Source organism: Spea bombifrons, chromosome 8, assembly GCF_027358695.1.
Source record: "Spea bombifrons isolate aSpeBom1 chromosome 8, aSpeBom1.2.pri, whole genome shotgun sequence".
Classification (NCBI taxonomy): Eukaryota; Metazoa; Chordata; class Amphibia; order Anura; family Pelobatidae; genus Spea; species Spea bombifrons.
Window position 1 is genome coordinate 43,900,840 of NC_071094.1, and position 23,263 is coordinate 43,924,102.

General features: G+C 40.3%; 1 protein-coding gene across 1 annotated transcript; it reads left to right on the forward strand.

Moving 5' to 3' along the window:
* The first annotated feature begins 16,751 nt into the window (after positions 1–16,751).
* On the forward strand, positions 16,752–19,610 carry LOC128503912 (uncharacterized). Its single transcript, XM_053474108.1, has 3 exons — positions 16,752–17,745; positions 18,365–18,456; positions 18,602–19,610. The coding sequence occupies exons 1-3, from the start codon at positions 16,752–16,754 to the stop codon at positions 18,656–18,658; spliced, it is 1,143 nt and encodes a 380-aa protein (XP_053330083.1). The 3' UTR covers positions 18,659–19,610.
* The last annotated feature ends 3,653 nt before the right edge of the window (positions 19,611–23,263 follow it).

Consider the following 23,263-nt stretch of genomic DNA (forward strand, 5'->3'; position numbering starts at 1 on the left):
CTGTTGAGTTAGGACAGTCCCTCTTCGGGCCCCAAGTGTCCCTCTTTCCTCCCCTGACGCCCTTTTTTCTTGCAGCTCAGAATCTATGCTGGGTATGAGAGCATTACAGGATTATATGATATATACAATATATATATGTGTTATAGTGTGGGTGTGCTTGTGTATGTATATGAATGTGGTGTTAGCACTTGTGCATATGGTGTGTGTTAGCGTGTGTGTGTATTGGTGTATGAGGTTAGCATGCCTTTGCATGAGTGTTAAGTGTTAGCATGTGTTAAGGTGTTTTACAGTATATGATGTTAGCATGTGTGTGTCTGTTAATGTATAGTGTTTGATTGTGTAAGTGTATGGTGTTGGCATGACCCTATATGTGTTAGTAATTAGCGTTGGCGTGTGTGTCAGCGTAGGATATCGTGAGTTTGTGTGTCAGTCTGTGGTGTTGGAGTGTCATGGGTGAGCATAGGGTTAATAGCGCCTGGGAGGGGGACCAGATTTTAAGCAAGTATTTATACCAAAATTTTCAGTCCCTGTGTAGTGGGAGAGTAAAATAGAGTTTCTCCTTAAAAAATAAAATATCATGTGATGTCACCATGACATAATAAGGGGCACCATCTGGTTTCAAGCTACACCCCTAAGGGGTCTCCAGTCAAAAAAGTAAAAAAAAAAAAAAACTATTAAAATCTTATCAAAATCATAATGACATTTTACATCTAGAAATACAAATTAAAGAAAACCTACCCTGTGCCCCAAACCCCCAAAAAGTTTTAAGAAAATACATTTTTGCTGCTACTGAACATAAATCAGAATTTGTTTTTTTCAATTTTGCTGAGGATTTTTTCTTTTGTTTTTTCTTTACATGTTATTCATACTAAATGGCAACTTGGCATTATATTATGTAGGATATACCGTATTTAATTATATTATACATCGACATTGTATCAAATGGAAGTCAAATGTGTCCTCGAAAAAGCAATGTATAAATTGTGTGAGTGCACTTAATACAGAAAAGAGGAATCAGGACTGAACAAAAAAAAAACCCTGATCATGAAGGGGTTAACGTTGCTTTCCTTAAGTTGATTTGCAAGTCATCCAACGTTCTCATCCTTTCCCTATGTGTATAATGAACCCTTGATTCATTCCATATGATTGGCAACCATGTTTATGCAGTAGGACTTATTCCTGGGGCGGGGAAGAGATTTAAATTAGGGTGGGGACTTTAATTGGATGATAAATTGGTCTAAAATAGGACATGGCTCTCGACTATCGAGAGCCAGTTGGGCTTGAAATTTCAGATGAACCTGTGTAGCAATTGATTTATGACAAATGAGGCTAATTAACCTGTGATGTATTGGCACCTGTTGTTCGTTCACATTGTATGATCTCTGCATCAGACACTAGCATGTGGAGCGTGTCCTCACCATAACTAATCACATAGATGGGTAAACCCATTGACATAAAAACTATAAAAAAAAAAAAAGGGGTAGGGCACTTCAAAGGATAGGGGCAGCCCTTGGCCTGTCTTGAATACATATATGCATGAGTGGAATTGAAAGCGCAAGCTGCCTAAGCGGCGCAATAATTGTCCATTGCTGGACGTTGGTTATATAACAAGGGTCACTAAAAGGTCAGGATAGTTAAGGCATAAAGTTTTGGCGGGCTAGGCTAGCTAAATCTAATTCTAGGTTACTGGGCAGGCGGTTTATTTAGCGCAGCTGATTGGCTTATCAGCTGTGCTGCAGCACGAGGTTTCATTGGGCATTCTGTGTGGCGGGAGAAATAAGCACAGCTGATTGGTGCAGTCAGCTGTGCTTACAGCGTGAGGCAACTGTAAAATAAATAAATAGCTGCACGCAGGGAGATTAAATTCACCTCAAGAAAAATCTTCAAGGAGCTGTTGCTGAGCAAGCGTCCCACCCCCCTCCCTTTTGTTTTAAATGTAAGATATGTAATATGTTATATTGTCGTAGTTTTATAAGGGGTAAATGTCGCCTCTGTGTTGAGGTGGACAGAGGCTTGGTGTTACACAATCTGCTGAGAAAGGGGCGGATTGTATTTGGTGTATTATATATAAGAAGTTATTTGGTAATTACGTTAAATGGTTTGTGTTGTTAATGCCTCTTATACCCTTTTAAATAAAGCTACGGCCAATTTTATCCAATTTACAGTTCTGTGTCTGTGGTTATTTTATTGATTTGTTAGAGGTTAATATGTACATGCAATGGACAAAGATTAGAGCAGAGGACAGGAGAAGATAATCAGGTGAGCGGAGGGACCACGTAGGAGCGTATTTGGAGATACACACCGTACATAGAGCAGCGGCTTGAGCATAAAAGAAAAGTATTCAATTGTGCCCAATTGTTAAAATTGCGGTATTCAAATGTACCAGTTGGTGGCGCCAACATACCATACAGAAAATACCGGTATAAATTCATAAATGCATATAAATATGTACATTTGTCCCTCCATAAATGCATGATTAAGTCAAGTAATAAACTTTGAGTTTTGTTTTTTTTTTTATGACAATATGGGTCGATTTTTTTGTAAAATGCTATATAATTTTATTATTTAAGAGTTTAAAAAATAAATTATTAAAATGTTTTGCACAAGTGGATTCTAATATTGTGTACATTGCTTGGTTCGCAGGTGGCTCTAAGGTGCGATGTTTACATAAAATCATTAATTAGTAATGTGGGCAGAATACGTACAGAAACCACTGAATACAGGCAGACTAGATGCTTCTTTTCTGTGGCCGGATTAGATATTTCGATAAGGAGTGACAGAAAACCCTTCCACTAAAATTTAGGGGTATGTAGAAGTATTATTAAACACTCATCTACAGACACCAGACACACCAGAAGGTTTGTTGTCCACTCAGAAATCTCATGGTGCTGCCACAACCACAAGGGATTCTGGGTAAGCACATGCAAATACAGTCAACAATTACCACCTTTTGCCTCTATATCCACTTTATACATGGATCCCTTGAAAGGAATTGCCCGCTGTACAGGACAGCCTTTATACAAAACTCGGAAAGAGGTGCAAGTAAGGAAAAAACAGCTGTCCATGGTTGGTGATCTGGCTATTGCACCTCTTCCCTACCAGCACTACCTTTTCCCCATGTACCATCAGGTCTTGGGGTTAAGATGATTTATTTTTGAATCCGGCAGGCCAGTGTTCAGTGGCCCCAACAGCAGGCAATCACTTTCAAGGGATCTATGAATAAAGTGGATATAGAGGCAAAAGGTGATAATTGTTGACCTTATTTGCATGCGCCTACCCAGAATCCCTTGTGGTTGTGGCAGCACCAGGAGATTTCTGAGGGAACAACAAGCTTTCTGGCTTGTCTGGTGTCTGTAGATGACTGTTTAATTATGCTTCTACATACCCCTAAATGGTAAGGAGTTATGAATATGTCATTCTTTAATTGGCCACGAGGGGGCACTCTTGGAAAAACAAAATCAATTAATAAAATACACCAACTGAAATGTGTCTTTGAAATTATGACTTTTTTAACATCACAAGTGGATGCCTATGGTCTCTTTTCTTATTGTCTTATAAAGAGCACGGATCTAGTATTCTTCTGTACTAGAATTTTAATGCTATTTCAAGTTTTCACTCTCTCCATTGTAATAGTGCTACTGGTATCAGCCGGTGCTCTATAAATAATATTTTGTTTGTAATTGCCCATTACTGAGAGAGAAGGTGGTAATCCACAACTATCAGAAGCCTATATATAATAGCTTAGCTATAATATTATAAAAAGTGTTTGTTTACCGAAAGGGTGATGGATAAGGGGAATGGCCTCCCAGCAGAAGTGGTAGAGGTAGGTATAATGTTATTCCGAATACAAGACAAGGTTAAGCTGCAGGCAGTCCTAAAAATTTTGGATTGTTGGCAGCTATTAAAGTGTAATTTGAGTGTCTTTAGAAGGATTCTAGACTTGAGAATGTATATCACAATATGTATCCATACAAAATATCCTATAGTGCCTTTCAAATGACATTGGTGCAGTCAGTGTACAGCACATGGCTTTCTGATAATGCTGCACGAATGTAAAGATATTTTCCAGCGCAGGACAGACAATGAGCAGGCGTTCACCGGCAATCTCTACCTGCGATCACGTTATCATATATTTATATAGGCTGTCACGCAATGGTCCGTGTAACACTTTAGAAACCTCCAGCCGCTCTGTATAAATGCTGACGTAATTACATTTCATGTTAAATCTTCGAAAGCACGAGTACGTAAAGATAAAAGCATCCAGTGAAACTCCAGCCAAGCAGCCTAGTAATAAAATGTATAGAAAATCCATAAACGGGGCCGCAGAGAGGACACGACTGAACCCCCGAGTTATAATGGAAAGTATAACAAATCGTAAATTCAAACAGTGAAGACAATGAAGCAACCCCAATACAAAGAAGGGAAACGCTGCGGCGATCGCTCCACGATTACTTAACATTAACGGCGCGACGTGGGAAACGCATGGGAAACGGTTTTATTAGTCATACTGACATCAGGTTTGTCTCGAAATCAACCCACAAGAACTGAACATGGGGATAATAACCCGTTTTATTACCCCATATAACCCTCCTTGTAACCCGTCTTATTACCCCATATACCACTCCATAAACCATACTTGGGAACGAACTCTCCAGCTTTTGCCAGGGGACTCAGGGAGAAGCGCCGCTTCTCCAGGTCAACAACTAAATCCATGCCAGTTTGCCCCTTAGATAGGGGTTTGTCCCACGATGTCAGCAGGTAGTCCTGCCCGGGTCCCGCAAGGAAAGATTCCGGGTAGCCGGAGCCCAAAGGTTCCCAGGTATGCTAATAACCCCTCTTATTACTCTATGCAACCATCCCTATAATATCCTCATAATAATTGATATAACTTTCCCTATAACCACCCCTATTACTCCATTTTACCCTCCCTATATAACTCCTCCTATTACTATATATATATATTATATATGACCCTCCCTATAACCCTTCCCATTACGCCATATAACCACTATTGCTCCATTTAACCCTCCCTATAATCACTCTTATTACTCTATTTATTCCTCCTATAACCTCTCATATTACTCCATATAACCCTCCCTTTAACCCTCCTATTACTCCATACAACCATTTATATAACCACTCTTATTACCCCATATAACCTCTTCCTATATCCCCCCCTATGACTCCATATAACCCTCCCTATAACCCATTGTACGGCGCTACGGAATTTGATGGCGCTATATGAAACAATAAATAAAAATAATAAAAAACCTGTCCTATTATCCCATTTACCCCTCGGTGTAACTCATCGTCTCCCCTATAACTCCCGCGTTGCTCGGTATACGGACAATCCTTTACGGTATTATTGTGACAGGCCGGGTCCAGAAAGCCATTATGTTATGAAATTGCTTGGCAAACAGGCAAATGTCAGAGTTTATCAGCCACGCATTGAAACGCTCCTCACACAGCGATACCCCTGCTCAGTGGGTAAGAATTTGATAACGGGACAAGCCCTTTTGTCCTTCTTGGTATATACACCATTTGCCGGAGGCTGTCCAGACCGGGTCTCAGCTCTGGGGTGGACAGACAGGAGCCTCCGAGGTAGACATGGGCCTTACCCTCAGAACCTTCACCCTCCTGGCTTTGGTTCCGTGCGTGATCGGTAAGAAAACAGAACTTCACATGGCTCGTGCTTCATGTTTTGTCTTTTTTTTGACGTATATTCCTGTTTTCTGTGTATCTTGAGGACTTGGGCAGAGAATTGTGTTTAATTCTTGATTGAAGCTAAACCACGATGGTCCACGAGTGTATTTTCTGAATTGAGGGCAACATTTCAAACTCGTAATAAATTTCGCTTAAGGTTTTGTACCAAAATGTGGAACGTCCCTCACACTTAATTACTGGAACATTTGGAGAACTAGACAGAGTTCTCTCATATCTTAGTAGGTTCCACTGCTGATGTTTTCGTGGTTCTGCAGAAGTCATACGTGGAGGAGTATTGTAGACGTTATCATCGCTGCTGGGGGTAGCTCCAAAGTCTCGGCAAAAATATTTAATGATTCTTACGGTTCAAGCCTAACGCTGATGGTTTCAGTATATGTCAATGTAAAAAATGTGTATGAGTTTATCTTATCTCTCCCTTCATATTCTGATTGGGCCTCCAGGCAGTCAACGATAGCGACGTATTTCTTAGTTATTTTTTTGGTTTTCAGTAAAAAAATGGCATTTGTAGCGTCTGACCGTTTTTTCCGTTCTACTGACTTTTGGGGCTAAAACGTGATTGTGATTCAAAGTATCACTACGGCAACCAAAAGAATCCTTCAATTATAAGGAGCGTTCTGTCGGTTGCTATGGCGATACAATGACTGTACAAAGCTTGCGCCAGGTTCACTTTTCATATATAACCTCTACCGTGTTCACTAGCTCACCCAACTCGTGGCGACTTTGTGCATGTAACGTGTTCTACATTAATGTGCCTTACTGTGGAATCACACGTGTTGTTATTATTGTTTATATTTATGCTGAAGGCCACATTAAGCCACTAGCCATGAGGGCCACATCAAGACCCTAGTGGCAAGCATTACTCAATATATTATTCATTCATTAATAAAATTGGTAGAAAAAATGGTAGAAATAGGAAAGGTTATTAGGTCTGGGGGCCTAATATATACCGGTATATATATTTATATATGTTTTTATTATTATTATTATTATTATTTTTTTTTTTTTTTGTAATATTACTGGTGGTCTGTGATAAACACAAAGATTTGTAAAAGGCTTGACACACCAGGCCAGGAATCTGAAGTGACAAATGATCCAAGAAAGGAGAAAAAAATGTGCAAGTTTAACATGGCTAAGTGTAAGATAATGCATTTATGTCACAAAAATTCATAGACGAAATACAGACTGAATGGCATCCAAATCAGGGGGCTTGTGAGTTATTATTTTATTTAAGGTATAGGTGAACAGGCAGTATAGCGAAGCAGCGAGGAAAGCCGGTGGGATGCTCAGGGAAAATGATTTAATAGATCACTTGTGAGACCTTATTTACAATAGCCTGCCCAGTGCTGGAGACCATGGCTTTGGAGGCACATGAGTAATTTAGAGTAAATTCAAAGTGCCTCTAAAATTGAATGTGGTTTTACGAACAAAGTATACCGGGAAAGATCTAGAAAAGATTTAATGACTTTTTTATTATGTACAGTTTAGAGGAGCGAAGGGAGGGGGGAGGCATGATAGAAATATTCAAATATGTCAAGAGGTTATATGAAGCTCAGAAGAAGAGCACTTTTAATAGTTCTAGGTATATGACTGAGGAGCTACTTATATTTATATCCATATATAAATAATTCTGGAATATGAAGGAGTCGGCCCCTGACTGTGTGGCCCTGAGAAGCTGCCTGTTCACACTATGCCTCAGGTAAAAACCAGTCGGGGAACGCCTGAGAGTTCTCCATTATGAAGATATTATAGACAACAGTTAAATCATGTTTGTGCTGCTGCTTCTGTATCATGGAGATTTCTTAACAGTATAAGTTAACCCCTTAATGACAAAGGCTCAAAATGCATTGTTTTCAATGGCTTTTGGGATCGCCCATTGTCCTTAAGGGGTTAAAGAAGCACAGAAATTGTTTGACCTCCTGAACTATTGTAGGAATAACAGCTATAAAATAGCACCTTGGCCATTTATTTATGAATACAGAATGGATGAATACAGAATGTATCATAAAGACCTAACATTCCAAACTCACGTACTAATAAAAGCCTTGTTCACATACCTAATGGGATTAAAGCATACTTGCTCACAGAAAGAAAAAAGAAAAAATACAGCGCTGTTATTATTTATATATATAAAAAATAAATAGATAAATATATATTGTGTGAATAAGCAAGTGTATGTGCAGTGAATATACAAAATCAGAAGGGAACCCTATTTTAGATTCAAAAAACAATTCCGTTAACAATGAAATATTACCAATTTATAACTGTGAAAAGAATATAATTAAATGTGGAAATATTTATAAATTGAGCAGCTAATCATGAAAAAGTGTGGGGGGAAATAACCTATAGTGACAAAAAATTTAAATATAAATATATATATGATTTATTAGTGTATTATAAATAAAGAAAACAAACATATATTAAAAGTACATACAAAAAAAACATACAATAATAGACAAGAGAATGTATATATATATATTAGGGTTAAATAGACCCAAGGAATAAATGATTGAAATAAAAACAATCAATTCAAAGAGAAATAAAAATAATCAATTCAAAGAGAAATAAAAATAAAATATAATATAAAACTCAATATAGGGCAAGTTATGCCTGGCCAGGCTGGCGCCAAAAAGCGTTAATGAGCGCTGTCTTTCTTTAGTTAATACTTGCTCACAGTCCTGAAGAAACCAGGACAATCTAAAAAGTTGATTAAAGTCCTGATGATTGGTTATCCTAACCCATGCCCGTTTGGTAGCTTTGTATGTTAATATCTATTCTGTTAAGGACTAATCATTTTATTTTGTTGTTGGCTAGCTCAGACTGGGATAAGAGCAAGAGGAGCCAGCATTGAAGATCTAGCCTTCACAAAGATCACCTCAAAAATACAGCTGGTTATCTTCATACCACAAAATCAGACCAAAACCACGCAGATTGTGTCCACCTTAATGGAATCTTCATCTATGTCCAATGTAACATTTGAGGTTACAGCAGAGTATAATGAAACCGCTCAGTGTACAAAGACTGGAAAGCAAGCCAACACGATGACGTCTTCCAACACTGAACAGAGTGACCAGTCAACGTCCCCGCTGGCCAACAATCCCTGTACTTTAGCCTCCAGTGATCCATTGCTGGGGATTAATGTGTCCTTTACTCTTGGGAATGAGACAAAGGTCTCATATTCCAAGCTGGTGACTAATGAAACAAGCCCAGTTCCCTTATATTTTACTACTGGAATCAGCATATGCTTGCTATCGAGTTGCAGGATTGGAAACAAGGCCAAGGCTGTAATTAATTTTTTCACCTATGACACCAAGAATATCAATTCAATGATAAGTTCATTTAGATATCAAGATAACGCTTTGGCCATATCACTTATATTGACAATCACGCAAACTCTAATACCAATGCCAACTACTACCACTACAACAAAAGTACCTACTAGTACCACAGTGAGCTCTTTGGCTACAACTACTAGTAGCCAAACAACATCAACCAATACCATGATAACCTCTTCCTGTAATGAGACTACTAGTATCCAACCAACAGCAATCAGTACCATGGTTTCCATCACTGAGAACCCTGCTACCCAAGTAACATCAACCAGCATTACATTCCCGTATTCCAGTAAGAAGGCAACTGGTCAGTCACTACCGACAACAAAGGCTTATACTAACTCCCACAACAGTTATGCAATGTCAACTGGCATCACAGAGACCTCCACCACTGTTGGTAACTCTACTACTCACCTGTCAACCACAAAGAGTACCACTAGTGTTTTGCCCACCAGAGAACCAATTTCAACCAATACTAAAGATATTTCTATTAGCACCCCAACCACCTCATTAAATACCACAGCGATCTCTACCTATACTACAGAGGAATCTAGCAGTTCTATGGAGACCTCTAACAGAAAAGGGGGTACAATTAATCAAACACCAATTAGTACCACTGAGTCTTTTACTAGTACAGGTGCCACAGAACTAACTAGTGGGCCAACATCGTCCACAGAGATCTCTTCCAGTATTCATACTTCTAGCCATGCATTTTCAACCAGTAACTCTGAACCCACCAGAAGTATTCCAGCTACTAGTATTCTAAGCACTGGTCAGCTAACATCAACTAATACTATAAAGACGTCTGCCAGTAGTGGTATCACTAGTCATCCAATATTATCTGGTACGCCTGAGTCCTCTACTACAATTTTGATTACTTCGATCCCAAGTCACACAACATCAACCAGATCCACAGATGTCAATAGTAAACCATCATCAACCGGTAGCATTGAGACCTTTACTAGTACTTTGGCTCCCTCCCTAAAAGTCTCAGCTAGTGCCAACAAAATTTTTATGTTTACCATCAGTAAACCTCTAGAGACTTCTAGACAGTCAGCTTCAACCAGTACCACAGAGAACTCATTCAATAGTGAAATCACTATTCAGCCTCTTATCACAGAGATATCTGCCAGTACTGCAATTACTAAACAACCAACATCAGCCACTAGTACTAAAACCTCTACTGATAGTAAGACCATTAGTCAGCCAACCTCAATGAGTACTAACAGTACTGGTCAGTGGACATCATCCAGCATCTCAGAGACTACTAGTCAACCAATGTCAACCAGCTTCATGCAAACTGCTAGTCAACCAAAATCAACTAGTATCAAAGGAGTAACTAGTCAACCAATGCCAACCAGTACCACTGCGGCCTCTACGAGTATTAAGACCACTAGTCTACTGTCCACCAGCATCACAAAGACCACTAGTGAACCAATGACGAAAGAGACATCTTCCAGTACTGAAATTACTATTCAACCTGCTACCACAGAGACATCTGCTAGTACTGCACTCAGTAAACAGCCAGCATCAACCACTACTAATGAGACCTCTAGAAGTCCTAAAACCACTAGTCAACCAACATTAATCAGTACTCAAGAGATCACTAGTCACCCAGTGTCATCCATAACTACAGAGACCACAACAACTGCTGAAATCTCAATTCAGTCGACATCAACCGCTACCACTGAGACCTTTAGGAGAACTAAGACCATTAGCCAGCCTATGTTAACCAACATCACTGAGCTCACAAGTAAGCCAATGTCCACAGAGAGTACTAGTCCACCGACATCAACCAGTACCACTGATACCACTAGTCTGCCAAAACCAACTAGTACCACAGAGACTGCTAATCAATCAATGTCAACCATTACCACAGAGATCTCAACCACTACTAAAGCCACAATTCAGTCTTTTACCACAGATACTTCAATCAATACTGCAATCATTAAACAGCCAACATCGCCCAGTACTATACAGAGCATCAGTCAAACAATGTCAACCAACATCGCAGTGACCCCTAGTCAACAAACATCAATAAGGACCACAGAGACCAGTAGTCAACCAATGTCATCCAGTGCAACTGAGATCTTTACCCTTACTAAGAATGCAAGCCAGCCAACAGCAACCAATACCACAGAGACCATTATTCAGCCAATGTCAACTAGTACTACAGAGACTGCTAGGCACCAAATGTCAGCAAGCACCACAGAGACCTCAACCAGTGCTGCAATCACTAATCAACCAGCATCAACCCGTATTACTGAGGCTACAAGCCAGCCTTTGTCTATTAGCATAACAGAGATCACGACTCAACCAACTGCAACATCATCCAGTACCACAGAAACCACTAGTCATCCTATATCATCCAGAATCAGAGAGACAACAAGTCAACCATCATTTACCAGTATCACAGGGTCCACTAGTCAACCAACAACAACCAACACCACAGAGAATTCTAGTCAAACAACATCAACCAGTAACACAGAAACCACTAGTCGCCCTATATCATCTATAATCAGAGAGACAAGTCAACCATCATTTACCAGCATCACAGGGTACACTAGTCAACCAACAAGCAAGACCACAGAGAATTCTAGTCAAACAACGTATACCAGTACCACGGAGATCACTACTCAACCAGTGTCAACCAGTACCACTGAGGCCTCTAGCAGAACCATAAGTAAACTAACATTAACCTGTACAACTGAGACACCTGGCCAGCCAACATCAGCAAGTAGCATAGGGACTACTAATCCAACAACATCAACCAGTAGTGAAATCACTATTCTGCCTGTTATTACAAACACTTCTAATAGTACTGCAACCACTAAACAGCCAACATCAACCAGTACCAGTGATAACTCTACTAGTATTCATACCACTAGTCAATCAACATCATTCAGTGTGCCAGAGACCACTAGTAACCCAATGTCAACCAATACTGCGGAGACCAGAAGTCAACTGATGTCAACTAACAGCATAGATACCACTATTCAATGGTCAATCAATACCACAGAGACCACTAAGAGTACTAGTCAACTAGCCCCAAGCACTACTGTAGAGGCCACAAGTCAAATAATGTCATCCAGCATTACCCAGACCACTACTCATCCAACATCAACCAGCAATATACAAACCCCTAGTCGCCCAACATCAACTATCATCAAAGGACAAACTAGTCAACCAATGCCATCCAGTCCCACTGTGCCCTCTAGGAGGACAAAGACTACTGGTCTTCCGTCAACAAGCTACACACAGACCATTAGTCAGCCAATGTCAACCACCATCACAGAGCCTATTAACCAACCAACACTAACCAGTATCACAGAGACATCTTTCAGTACTGAAACCACTATACAGCCTCTTGCAATAGAGACTTCTGCTAGTACTGTAATCACTAAACAGCCAACATTAACCAATAGTACTGAGACCTCTATGAATACTAAAACTACTACTCAGCCAAAAAGCAGTACACAAGAGACCACAAGTCAGCCGCCAACAACCAGTACCACAGAGACTTCAACCATTGCTAAAATGTCTATTCAGTCAACATCCAGTACTGTAGAGATCCATAGTCAACCAATGTCAACCAACATCACAGGGGTCACTAGTCAACCAACAATAACGGGCATCACAGAGTCCGCTAGTCAACCAAGGCCAGCCAGTACCACAGAGACCACTAGTCAGCCAATGTTAACTACTACTAAAGAGACTGCTAGTCAACAATTGTCAACAAGTACCACAGAGATCTCAACCAATCCTGCAATAAATATTCAGACTGTTACCACAGAACATTCTGTCAGTATTGCAATCACTGAGCAGCCAGCACCAATGTCTAGTGCCACAGAGATTACTAAACAGCCAACATCAACCAGTATACCAGAGACCAACAGTCAACCAATTTCAACCAGTATCACACAGATATCAACCAGTACTGAAGTCACTAGTAAACCAACACCAGCCAGAACAACTGAGGTGTCTAGCAGTATTAAGACCACAACTCAACCCATATCAATTAGTACCACGGAGACCACTAGTCAGCCTAGAACTAGTACCACAGAGACTACTAGCCAGCCAAACACCACAGAGAAGCCAGTATCAATCAGTTCTAGCAGTACTAAAAATAATCATTCAATGTCAAGCAGTACTACTGAAACCACTAGCCAGCCTGTGTCAATTAAAGTCAGAGAGAACACAAGTAAACCAATGTCAAGCAGTATCACAGGGGTCACCAGTCCGCCTATGTCAACCAGAATCACAGAGATTTCTAGTCAACCGATGTCATCTAGTACCATGAATATCACTTATCAGCCAATGTCAACCAGTTCTACAGAGACCAGTACTAAAATAACTATCCAGCCTGTTATCAGAAAGACTTTTGCCAGTACTACAATCACTGAACAGCCAACATCAACCACAACCAGTGAACCCTCTACTAACACTAAAACCATAAGTCAGCCAACATCAACCAGCATACCAGGGACCTCAAGTCACCCAGTGTCAATTAGTATCACAGAGACCAGAAGTCAGTCTATGTCAACCATTAGCACAGAGACAACTAGCAGTATTAGAACCACAAGTAAACAAACGTCAAGCAGTAACGTAGAGGCCACAAGTCAATCAATGTCACCAAGTATCAACCAGACCACTAATCAACCAAAGTCAAAGAGCATCATAGAGACTACTAGTCAACCAAGGTCAACCAGTATCATACAAACCCTTAGTCCACTAACATCAACTAGTATCAAAGTAACAATTAGTCAACCAATGCCAACAAGTACCACTTTGACCTCTAGGAGTACTAACATCACTAGTCTATTGTCAGCTAGCATCACACAGACTGCTAGACAGCCAATGTCAACTAGGACCACAGAGACCTCAACTAAAAGTGAAATAACTCTTCAGCCTGCTACTACAGAGACTTCTGCTAGTGCTGCAATCACTAAACAGCCAACATCATCCAAAACTACTGAGACCTCTAGGAGTACTAAAATTACTAGACATCCAACATCAAGTACACAAGTGACCTCTAGCTACCTACTGTCAACACATTCCACAGAGATCACAAGCCTGTCAATATCAACCAGTACTACTGAAACCACTAGCCAGCCTACTTCAACTAACGTCAGAGAGACCACAAGTAAACCAGTGACAAGCAGTGCCAAAGAGACCGCCAGTCAGCCTATGTCAACCAGAATCGAAGAGACTCCTAGTCAACAAATGTCATCTAGTACTACAGAGATCACTACTCAGCCAATGTCAACCAGTGCTGAGACCTCTAGCATTACTAAGACCACAAGTCAACAAACATCAAAAAGTACCACAGAGACCAGTACTAAAATTATTATTCAGCCTGTTATCACAAAGACTTTTGCCAGTACTGCAATCACTGAACAGCCACCATCAACCATTACCAGGGAACCCTCTACTAGCACTAAAACTATAAGTCAGCCAACATCAACCAGCATACGAGGGATCACAAGTCACCTGGTATCAACTAGTATCACAGAGGCCAGAAGTGAGTCGATGTCAACCATTAGCACAGAGATTACTAGGAGTACTAGAACCACAAGTAAACAAACATCCAGCAGTAAGGTAGAGGCCACAAGTCAATCAATGTCACCAAGTATCAACCAGACCACTAATCAACAAAATTCAAAGAGCATCATAGAGACTTCTAGTCAACCAAGGTCAACCAGCATCATACAAACCCTTAGTCCACTAACATCAACTAGTATCAAAGTAACAATTAGTCAACCAATGCCAACAAGTACCACTTTGACCTCTAGGAGTACTAACATCACTAGTCTATTGTCAGCTAGCATCACACAGACTGCTAGACAGCCAATGTCAACTAGCACCACAGAGACCTCAACTAAAAGTGAAATAACTCTTCAGCCTGCTACTACAGAGACTTCTGCTAGTGCTGTAATCACTAAACAGCCAACATCATCCAAAACTACTGAGACCTCTAGGAGTACTAAAATTACTAGACATCCAACATCAAGTACACAAGTGGCCTCTAGCTACCTACTGTCAACACATTCCACAGAGATCACAAGCCAGTCAATATCAACCAGTACTACTGAACCCACTAGCCAGCCTACTTCAATTAACATCAGAGAGACCACAAGTAAACCAGTGACAAGCAGTGCCAAAGAGACCGCCAGTCAGCCTATGTCAACCAGAATCGAAGAGACTCCTAGTCAACAAATGTCATCTAGTACTACAGAGATCACTACTCAGCCAATGTCAACCAGTGCTGAGACCTCTAGCATTACTAAGACCACAAGTCAACAAACATCAAAAAGTACCACAGAGACCAGTACTAAAATTATTATTCAGCCTGTTATCACAAAGACTTTTGCCAGTACTGCAATCACTGAACAGCCACCATCAACCACTACCAGTGAACCCTCTACTAGCACTAAAACTATAAGTCAGCCAACATCAACCAGCATACGAGGGACCACAAGTCACCTGGTATCAACTAGTATCACAGAGGCCAGAAGTGAGTCGACGTCAACCATTAGCACAGAGATTACTAGGAGTACTAGAACCACAAGTAAACAAACATCCAGCAGTAACGTAGAGGCCACAAGTCAATCAATGTCACCAAGCATCAACCAGACCATTCATCAACCAAGGTCAAACAGCATCATAGAGACTACGAGTCAACCAAAATCAACCAGCATCATACAAACTCTTAGTCCACTAACATCAACTAGTAATATTGTGACAATTAGTCAACCAATGCTATCAAGTACCACTGTGACCTCTAGGACTACTAACACCACTAGTCTACTGTCATCTAGCATCACACAGACCACTAGTCAGCCAATGTCAACTAGTACCACAGAGTCATCAACTATCACTATTCAGCCTGTCACTACAGAGACATCTGTAATCACAAAACAGCCAACATCACCCAAAACTACTGAGACCTCTATGAGTACTAAACTTACTAGTCATCCAACATCAACAAGTACACAAATGGCATTTAGTTATCCATTGTCAACCAGTTCCACAGAAACTTCAAGCAATGCGGAAATCTCTATTCAGGCAACATCAACCAGTACCACTGAGACCTCTAGCAGTACTGAGACAGCTAGTCAGCCTATGTCAGCCTATGTCACAGAGACCACAAGTAAACCAATGTCAACCAGTTCAACTGAGAATACTAGTCAACTAACATCAAAAGGTACTACTGAGAGAACTAGTGAGCCAATATTAACCAGTATCATAAAGACCACTAGTCAACCAATTTTAACCAGTGCCACAGAGACTGAATTAACTAGTCAGTCTATTACTAAAAGTATTTCCATCAGTACTGCAATCACTAAGCAGCCATCAATCAGTACCACAGAGACCACTAGTCAACCTCTAGCCAAAACAACTGAGATCTCTAGCAGTCCTAAGGCCACAAGGCAACCCATATCAATTAGCACCACTGAGACCCCTATTCAGCCAACAGCAACTAGTACCACAGAGACCACTAATCAGCCAGTGTCAATTAGTACAGCAGAGATTCGGACGCATGCTAAAATCAATGCTCAGCCTAATACCACTGAGAATCCTGTCAGCATTTCAATAACTAAACAGCCAGCATTAATCAGTACTACTGAGGCCTCTAGAAGTACTAAAACCACCAATAAGCCAACATCAACCAGTACTTCTGAAACTACTGGCCAGCCTATGTCAATCAACGTCAGGCAGACCACAAGTAAACCAATGTCAACCAGTACCAGAGAGTCCACCAGTCAGACTTCTGAAGAGACTTCAGGTCAACCAATGTCATCTAGAACCATGGATATCACTACTCAGCCAGTGTCAACCAGTACCACAGAGACCTCTAGCATTACTAAGATCACAAGTCAACGAACATCAACCAGTACCACAGAGACCTCAACCAGTAGTAAAATCACTACTCAGCCTGTTTCCACAAAGACTCCTGCCAGTACTGCAATCACTAAGCAGCCAACATCTACTAGTTCTAAAACCACAAGTCAGCCAAAATCAACCAGTACCACAGAGACCTCAACCAGTAGTAAAATCACTATTCAGCCTGTTACCACAAAGACTGCTGCCAGTACTACAATCACTAAGCAGCCAACATCTACTAGTACTAAAACCACAAGTCAGCCAAAATCAACCAGTATACAAGAGACCACTAGTCACCCAGGGACAACCAGTTCTATAAAGAACACAAGTCAGCAGATGTCAACAAGTAGCACAGAGACCACCAGGAGTACTAGTCAATCAACGTCACCCAGTATCACCCAGTCCACAAACCACAAATCAAAGTCAACAAACATCACAGATACCACCAGCCAACCACTGTCAACCAGCATCATACAAACTCTTAGCCAACCAACATCAGCTAGTATGAAAAGGACAACTAGCCAACCAATGCCAACCAGCACCACAAAGACCTCCAAGACCACAAGTCAACATACTTCTACCAGAAAGACCACTAATCAGCCAAAATCAACTAGGTCGACTGAGACCTTTAGGAATACAAAGAGACCACCAGAGACCACTAGTCAACCAATGTCCACCACTACCAGGAAAACCACTAGTCTGGCAACTTCAACCAGTACATTTATAACAAAACATAGTTCTAAACTGGTACCAACCAGTGCTGTTACACATCTTTCCACACAAGTCATCAGTATGAAGAATGCAACCAGTAAGTAATCGATACAAACTACAATATTATGATGTGAGGTTACATAGATTAATCCCTCGTGTTTTAAGTGACTCTCTCCAGTGTTCTCTTCCTCATTGAATATGGACAAATAATTCAACAGACTATGTTGTCAATGCTTTGTTGACATTTCCCATAAACAAGAAAAAAAGGGAGTATGGTCCACAAGACGGAAGCGTCAAGTTATGCCACTGCATGTGGGATACACTTTCCATATTTCTTCCTCCTTAAAGGAGAGTGATGCCAGGGAGGGTTTTATACCGTAGAAAAACTCATATAATCCCTGGGATAGCATCTTTATTCATGCAGCAAGGTCAGTCTTTGGCACATGCTCCCAATGCATTCACCTCTAGGGAAAGTTTCCGAATTGCCAACAGAATTGGTAGTTGCCAACATCCCCTTGCTGCTATATGGCACTACCGGGTAAGAAGCCTTCTCTTCAAATAGAGTAGTGCCATATAGAAGCGAGGGGCTGTTGGCAGCTCAATGGCCAGAGTAGGCATACTGTCGCCTCCTTTATCAGGGGACATCAAGCAAGTCGAAGGGCTGAGAGATGGAAAGAAATCGACAATGCTTTGATTTATTTCTCTTTATCATGCAGAATCCCCGACAGGTTATCCTCTGTGGTTCATTATCGTCATAGCCGCCATTACTGCTGTGGTCACAACCCTTCTATTTTTACTTTGCTTTACGGTAAGTGGTTTTATCCTGGTGGTTTCTTGCGGTTTCATCCTGGGACTACAAATTCAGCTCCATTTTACCAGTCAAATGATTAGTTTCATTAAACATTATACTATTGTGTTTACGATGTTTTTCTTTTCTTCTGTATTCCTTTTAGATTGGAAAAATGTTAAATCGTTCAGGATTTCACCGCCGTTACAATTCACATGCTTAGCATCAGTAAGGGATGAATTATCCATCTTCAAGAACAGACAGTAGCCTCGAAGACGCCACCATAATCTATAAAGAGTTATTTATGTTTTTATTTCCTATGATGTCATCACCTGTGAATTAGACAAAATACCAACTGGCTTCGTATCTCAGATACGGAATTTTAGAACATACTTATCTACTATGAAGATGGGTGACCGAGGTTCCACCGCCATTTTCGGAGAAGTGAACTTGTCTTCTCAATGTGAGAACCATGTTTTTGGTGATATGGTTTGAGTACTGGTTCTAATAGTGGATCTTTCCAAGCTTTTTCCAGCATGTGCCAGAAAAGATACCTCCACTACCACGTACTAACGATCATCAATGAACCCCCTCCTCCACCTATTTCTAATAGCTGTCTACATAAGCTGACCATGGGGTCTTTCAAACCTTCTCAAAACACCCACGGTGATCCTCAGCACTCCATAACAATGCAAAGGGACTCTTCGATGAAATATTTATACGTAGTTAGTGGCGTCGGCCTGTATTCCCGACGTTAGTTTTGGCGCCATTATGTAGAATTATCTTATAGATTCCATATCTTGGCAGGAAATTAAAAGTTGCCATAAATTATATATGTATGTGAATCTCTTACATTTATTTACGTAAACTTTTGTACAGAAGAACCTAACATTTTGTAAAAATCTTCTTTCATCCAATCAATTTGCTTTTAGAAACTTGAGATTATTTCTTTTGCATATTACTAATGAACTGAATGAATATTTGAAACATTGCCTCACATTATTTATTTATCATTTATTATAGCTTTATTATTAAAAAAAATATAAAAAAATTAAAAATTAATATGTAATATTTGAAGCAGGTAACTTGTCCCAGCCTATAAACTGTAGAGTTGATTTCCCCATTAAAAGTGAGAGTTTATGAAAAAAAAATATATAACAATTATTCAGCTGGAATCATTCTGTATGATGTTTTTTGGTTTCATGTGTTATTCTTTTTCTTTCCTATCGATTTTTGTCACCGGTTCTCCAGAAGATCTCTGCTCATTATTACACCTTTTCAGAAAGTAACGCTGTAAACGATTATCTTACAATTCCAGAATAAATATTTATTAACATACGGACATCCTAGATGGAAACAATCCAGAACATGTCGGGGATAAGATATAGGAAAGAACACAGACGTTTAACCCTGTTCTTTTTTTTTTTTCCCAAGAAATAAATTATATTAAATCTATTTTAGTTGTTGAGTTCATTATATTATTTTTTTTTTAAAAAAGTGGATTTTTTAAAAAACATTTCCTTACAGAATTCCAAACTCTAGAATACAAATTTCTCCTAAAATTGTATTTTATAATAATTAATTATAATTAATAATATAATGAATTATAATAATAATAATATATTTTTTTTTTTTTAGAAAAGTATAAGTGGACTACAATGCGGAACTAAATACCTTAAATTATTTTTTTCTGCAATAGTTGATTTTCAGGATTTTTAATATATCTTCTTATAAAGATTTTTGCTAACTGTGGCAACCGTAGGGTTCTAATGGCAGTGCTCATAAAAAACAGGACTTGTTAGGAGGTGAACATGTTTTGAATTAAGCCACCTGTATTCAAGCAGGAAACTTCTGGTATATAACAGTGTTAAACACACCAAGAAATTCACTAAATCAAAGTAGAATATGAGACCCCGGATCTGCTCATCCATTCTGATACCCTGATATTGGGACAAAAACGTTAAAACTCCCTGAAATTGCCCACAGTAAACAGTAAACAGTGTCCTCAGGCTGCGCAGGTACTCTGCTGTGTTTGCAGCATATCAGTTGTAATACCCAGGATGACCACTAGTTGTCACATATTGCAGACTAGTCGATTCTTGTTACGTTATTTAGTTGTAGCAGTTTTTTTTTAGTTTTTTTTTTATTATTGTTATTATTTTTATAATTTTTTTATCTATCTATATATATATATTTATTATTATTTTTATGTATATGTGTATATATATATATATATATATATGATAGGTTTGATTTGATATATGATAGGTTTGATTTCTTTTTATAGATATGATAGAACTCACGGAACTTGGTAATACATTTAGGAACAACATCAAACAATAAGCTGTCTAAATGCCCCTCTTACGCAGACCCAAAATCGGTTTTTCTGGTTCGTCTTCCTCCTCTTTGGCCGTAATGAGACATCCTGGTCGCTGTGGGAATGATGCGGGTCACAAGCTGTCCTCTGGGCAGAAGCCACAGAAAAAGCAAAGGGATTGCAACAGGCGCTGGGACAGCGCAACGTTCCACCCAGAACGTGACACAAACGTGAGGTCTCATCAGAGTGCTCTGGGTTATATGACATCATTCTGGAGAGGTTCCCGTGTCATGAATCTTATTCTGTGACCAAAACACAGGATGTAAACAGGAGTAGAGACTGGTTTTAAGGTAATAATAGTGCGGTGAATTGTGTCTTATTATTACCATTTGTTACACGCAGCTCTAACCAAGCAGCATCAAGATCAACGATTTTGTACCCCAAAAATAAAACTTTTGCCAACTGGGCACCAGTAACGTTTGAAACGACACTATTGAGTGATTTTTACTTTTCCTTTATACCAGACCAGAAGTTACCGTTAGGCACATGTACGGGTCTCTGTGACAACTTTACTGAAATGTTAGCTACTGGATCCAACCAATTCGAGACCACGCGGTCAGGCGCAGTACGATAAATCCTTGGGTACGCATCACAAGGAGTCTTTCAAATGGACCATTTGGGCTACAGGAAGACTACTTTAAGGTGTTATTTAGAAGAAAAGTATGGCCTGGAGACATCTCTGCGTCTAATAAGAAACTTAGGTGGACCACAAGACCAGACACCTAGAACCTGCCGGCAGATCGGCCCTATTCGGCCCTCATCTAGTCTGCCCATTTCTCCTGCTGTAAAGACTCAAACCTTAATCAGTCGTTGGTCTCGTCTTAGATTCAGGAGCCGTATGTCTATCCCATGCATGTTTAATACCCTCACTGTATTACCCTCTACCACCTCTGCTGGGAGGCTGTTCCACTTATCAACCACCCTCTCAGTACAGGATGAATCCACAACCCAATGAATCGCCCAAACTAGAATACCGTCTGATATCAGTGTCCCCCTGCCAAAATTTCGAATGATTAAAGAATTATTTCTCGGAAGGGATTTGGAAGTTCAACAGCACGATAATAATGCTGCACATCGTTGATGGCAGATCGGCCCCATTCGGCCCATCTAGTCTGCCCCGTTTTTCCTGCTGCAAACTTTAATTAATCCTCAGTCTCATTTAGCCATCAAAGCATGTTAAATGTTACTATTAAACTTTTTAAAGGGCACACAGTCAATGAACTATTTGGCCGGGATTATTATATGCGGGAAACGATGTTCTTGCGCATGATGAACATGTGTAGAAAATTGCTGACGTGGTGAAAAATCACCATTACCCAACCAAAGTAATTAAACTGCCACCCATAATGCTCCTCAGCAACGAGAACAATCATGGAGGCTAAAACGAGGCACGGTCGTCGGGGCCCATCGGATGTTTATTGTGGGAATTGAGGTTATTATCGCCGGGTTGGCTTAAATTGGGGTTTTACTGAAAATAATGAAATATAAGGAATTATGAATCAGCAAAACGTGTGGTTTTTTTTAATGTAATATTCTAATTAATACAAATCCATGGATTTGCTCGGCCTTTGAGAACCGCCTGTCTCCTTATAACGTGAGAGGCGGATATGGCTCCTAAACACGCTGTAAGTATTTAATTGTCCTCGGAATTAACCTTCATTTTGTTAAATCTCTTTTTTTTTTTATGGGGGAAAAAACAAGCTACTTAAAGTGACATCATATTCAATTCACACACTTTTATCTTCACTCGTATCCTATAACGAGATACCAGGCCAACCGCAAGTCACATGATGCTTGCTTGGTCCCAATACCTGATATGAATGAGCAACAGCAGGACCCCCTTGCCACGTCCTCAGAAAGAGAACAATAGGGGGTGGCCAAACTCTACCTGGCCCGAGCCTCCCGAATCCTGAGGGCAGCCCTGCTCTGGAGACTCGCATCTACCATGACTGGTGTCGGGTACCTCTCACGTCTTGAGAACGAATGGGTTATGGGAACAACCGGGGAACGGTTGTAGGAATTCCGTTGATTTCCATGCTCCTTGGCAGGTATTGGACCTTAGGCCCCACGGGAACAGCAATAAGCTAGCGGGGAACCTTAGAGGACCACCAGTCTAGAACCATAACCAGGGCTTTTGGAACCTGCGAGTGAAGTCACATTAAAGGCCTTGCTGACAGGTGGCTCGCCATGTAGCCCCTGGGCAGCTACCTTCTCTTGACCCATGGAAATTACAACTCTAAGTCCAACTTTTTGCCCCAAATCAGGTGATCTAGAATTTTTTGTTTTTTAGAATATCAGCCCTGTCCTGTTAGTAACTGTCTAGTCACATAGGAGGTCACGTCAGTCTGGGCTCTCGGATGTCCCATGCCTGCTGAGGGACACATATGGAGGCCTTTAAATCACAACTCCTACAAAGCTGTCCCTAAACGGAAACGGGGCGATTAATCTGCT

Coding starts and splice junctions, on each gene's coding strand:
- LOC128503912 (XM_053474108.1), top strand. CDS start 16,752: ATGTCAATCAACGTCAGGCAGACCACAAGTAAACCAATGTCAACCAGT. Junction 17,746..18,364: donor CAGTATGAAGAATGCAACCA/GTAAGTAATCGA, acceptor TTTATCATGCAG/AATCCCCGACAGGTTATCCT. Junction 18,457..18,601: donor TATTTTTACTTTGCTTTACG/GTAAGTGGTTTT, acceptor TATTCCTTTTAG/ATTGGAAAAATGTTAAATCG.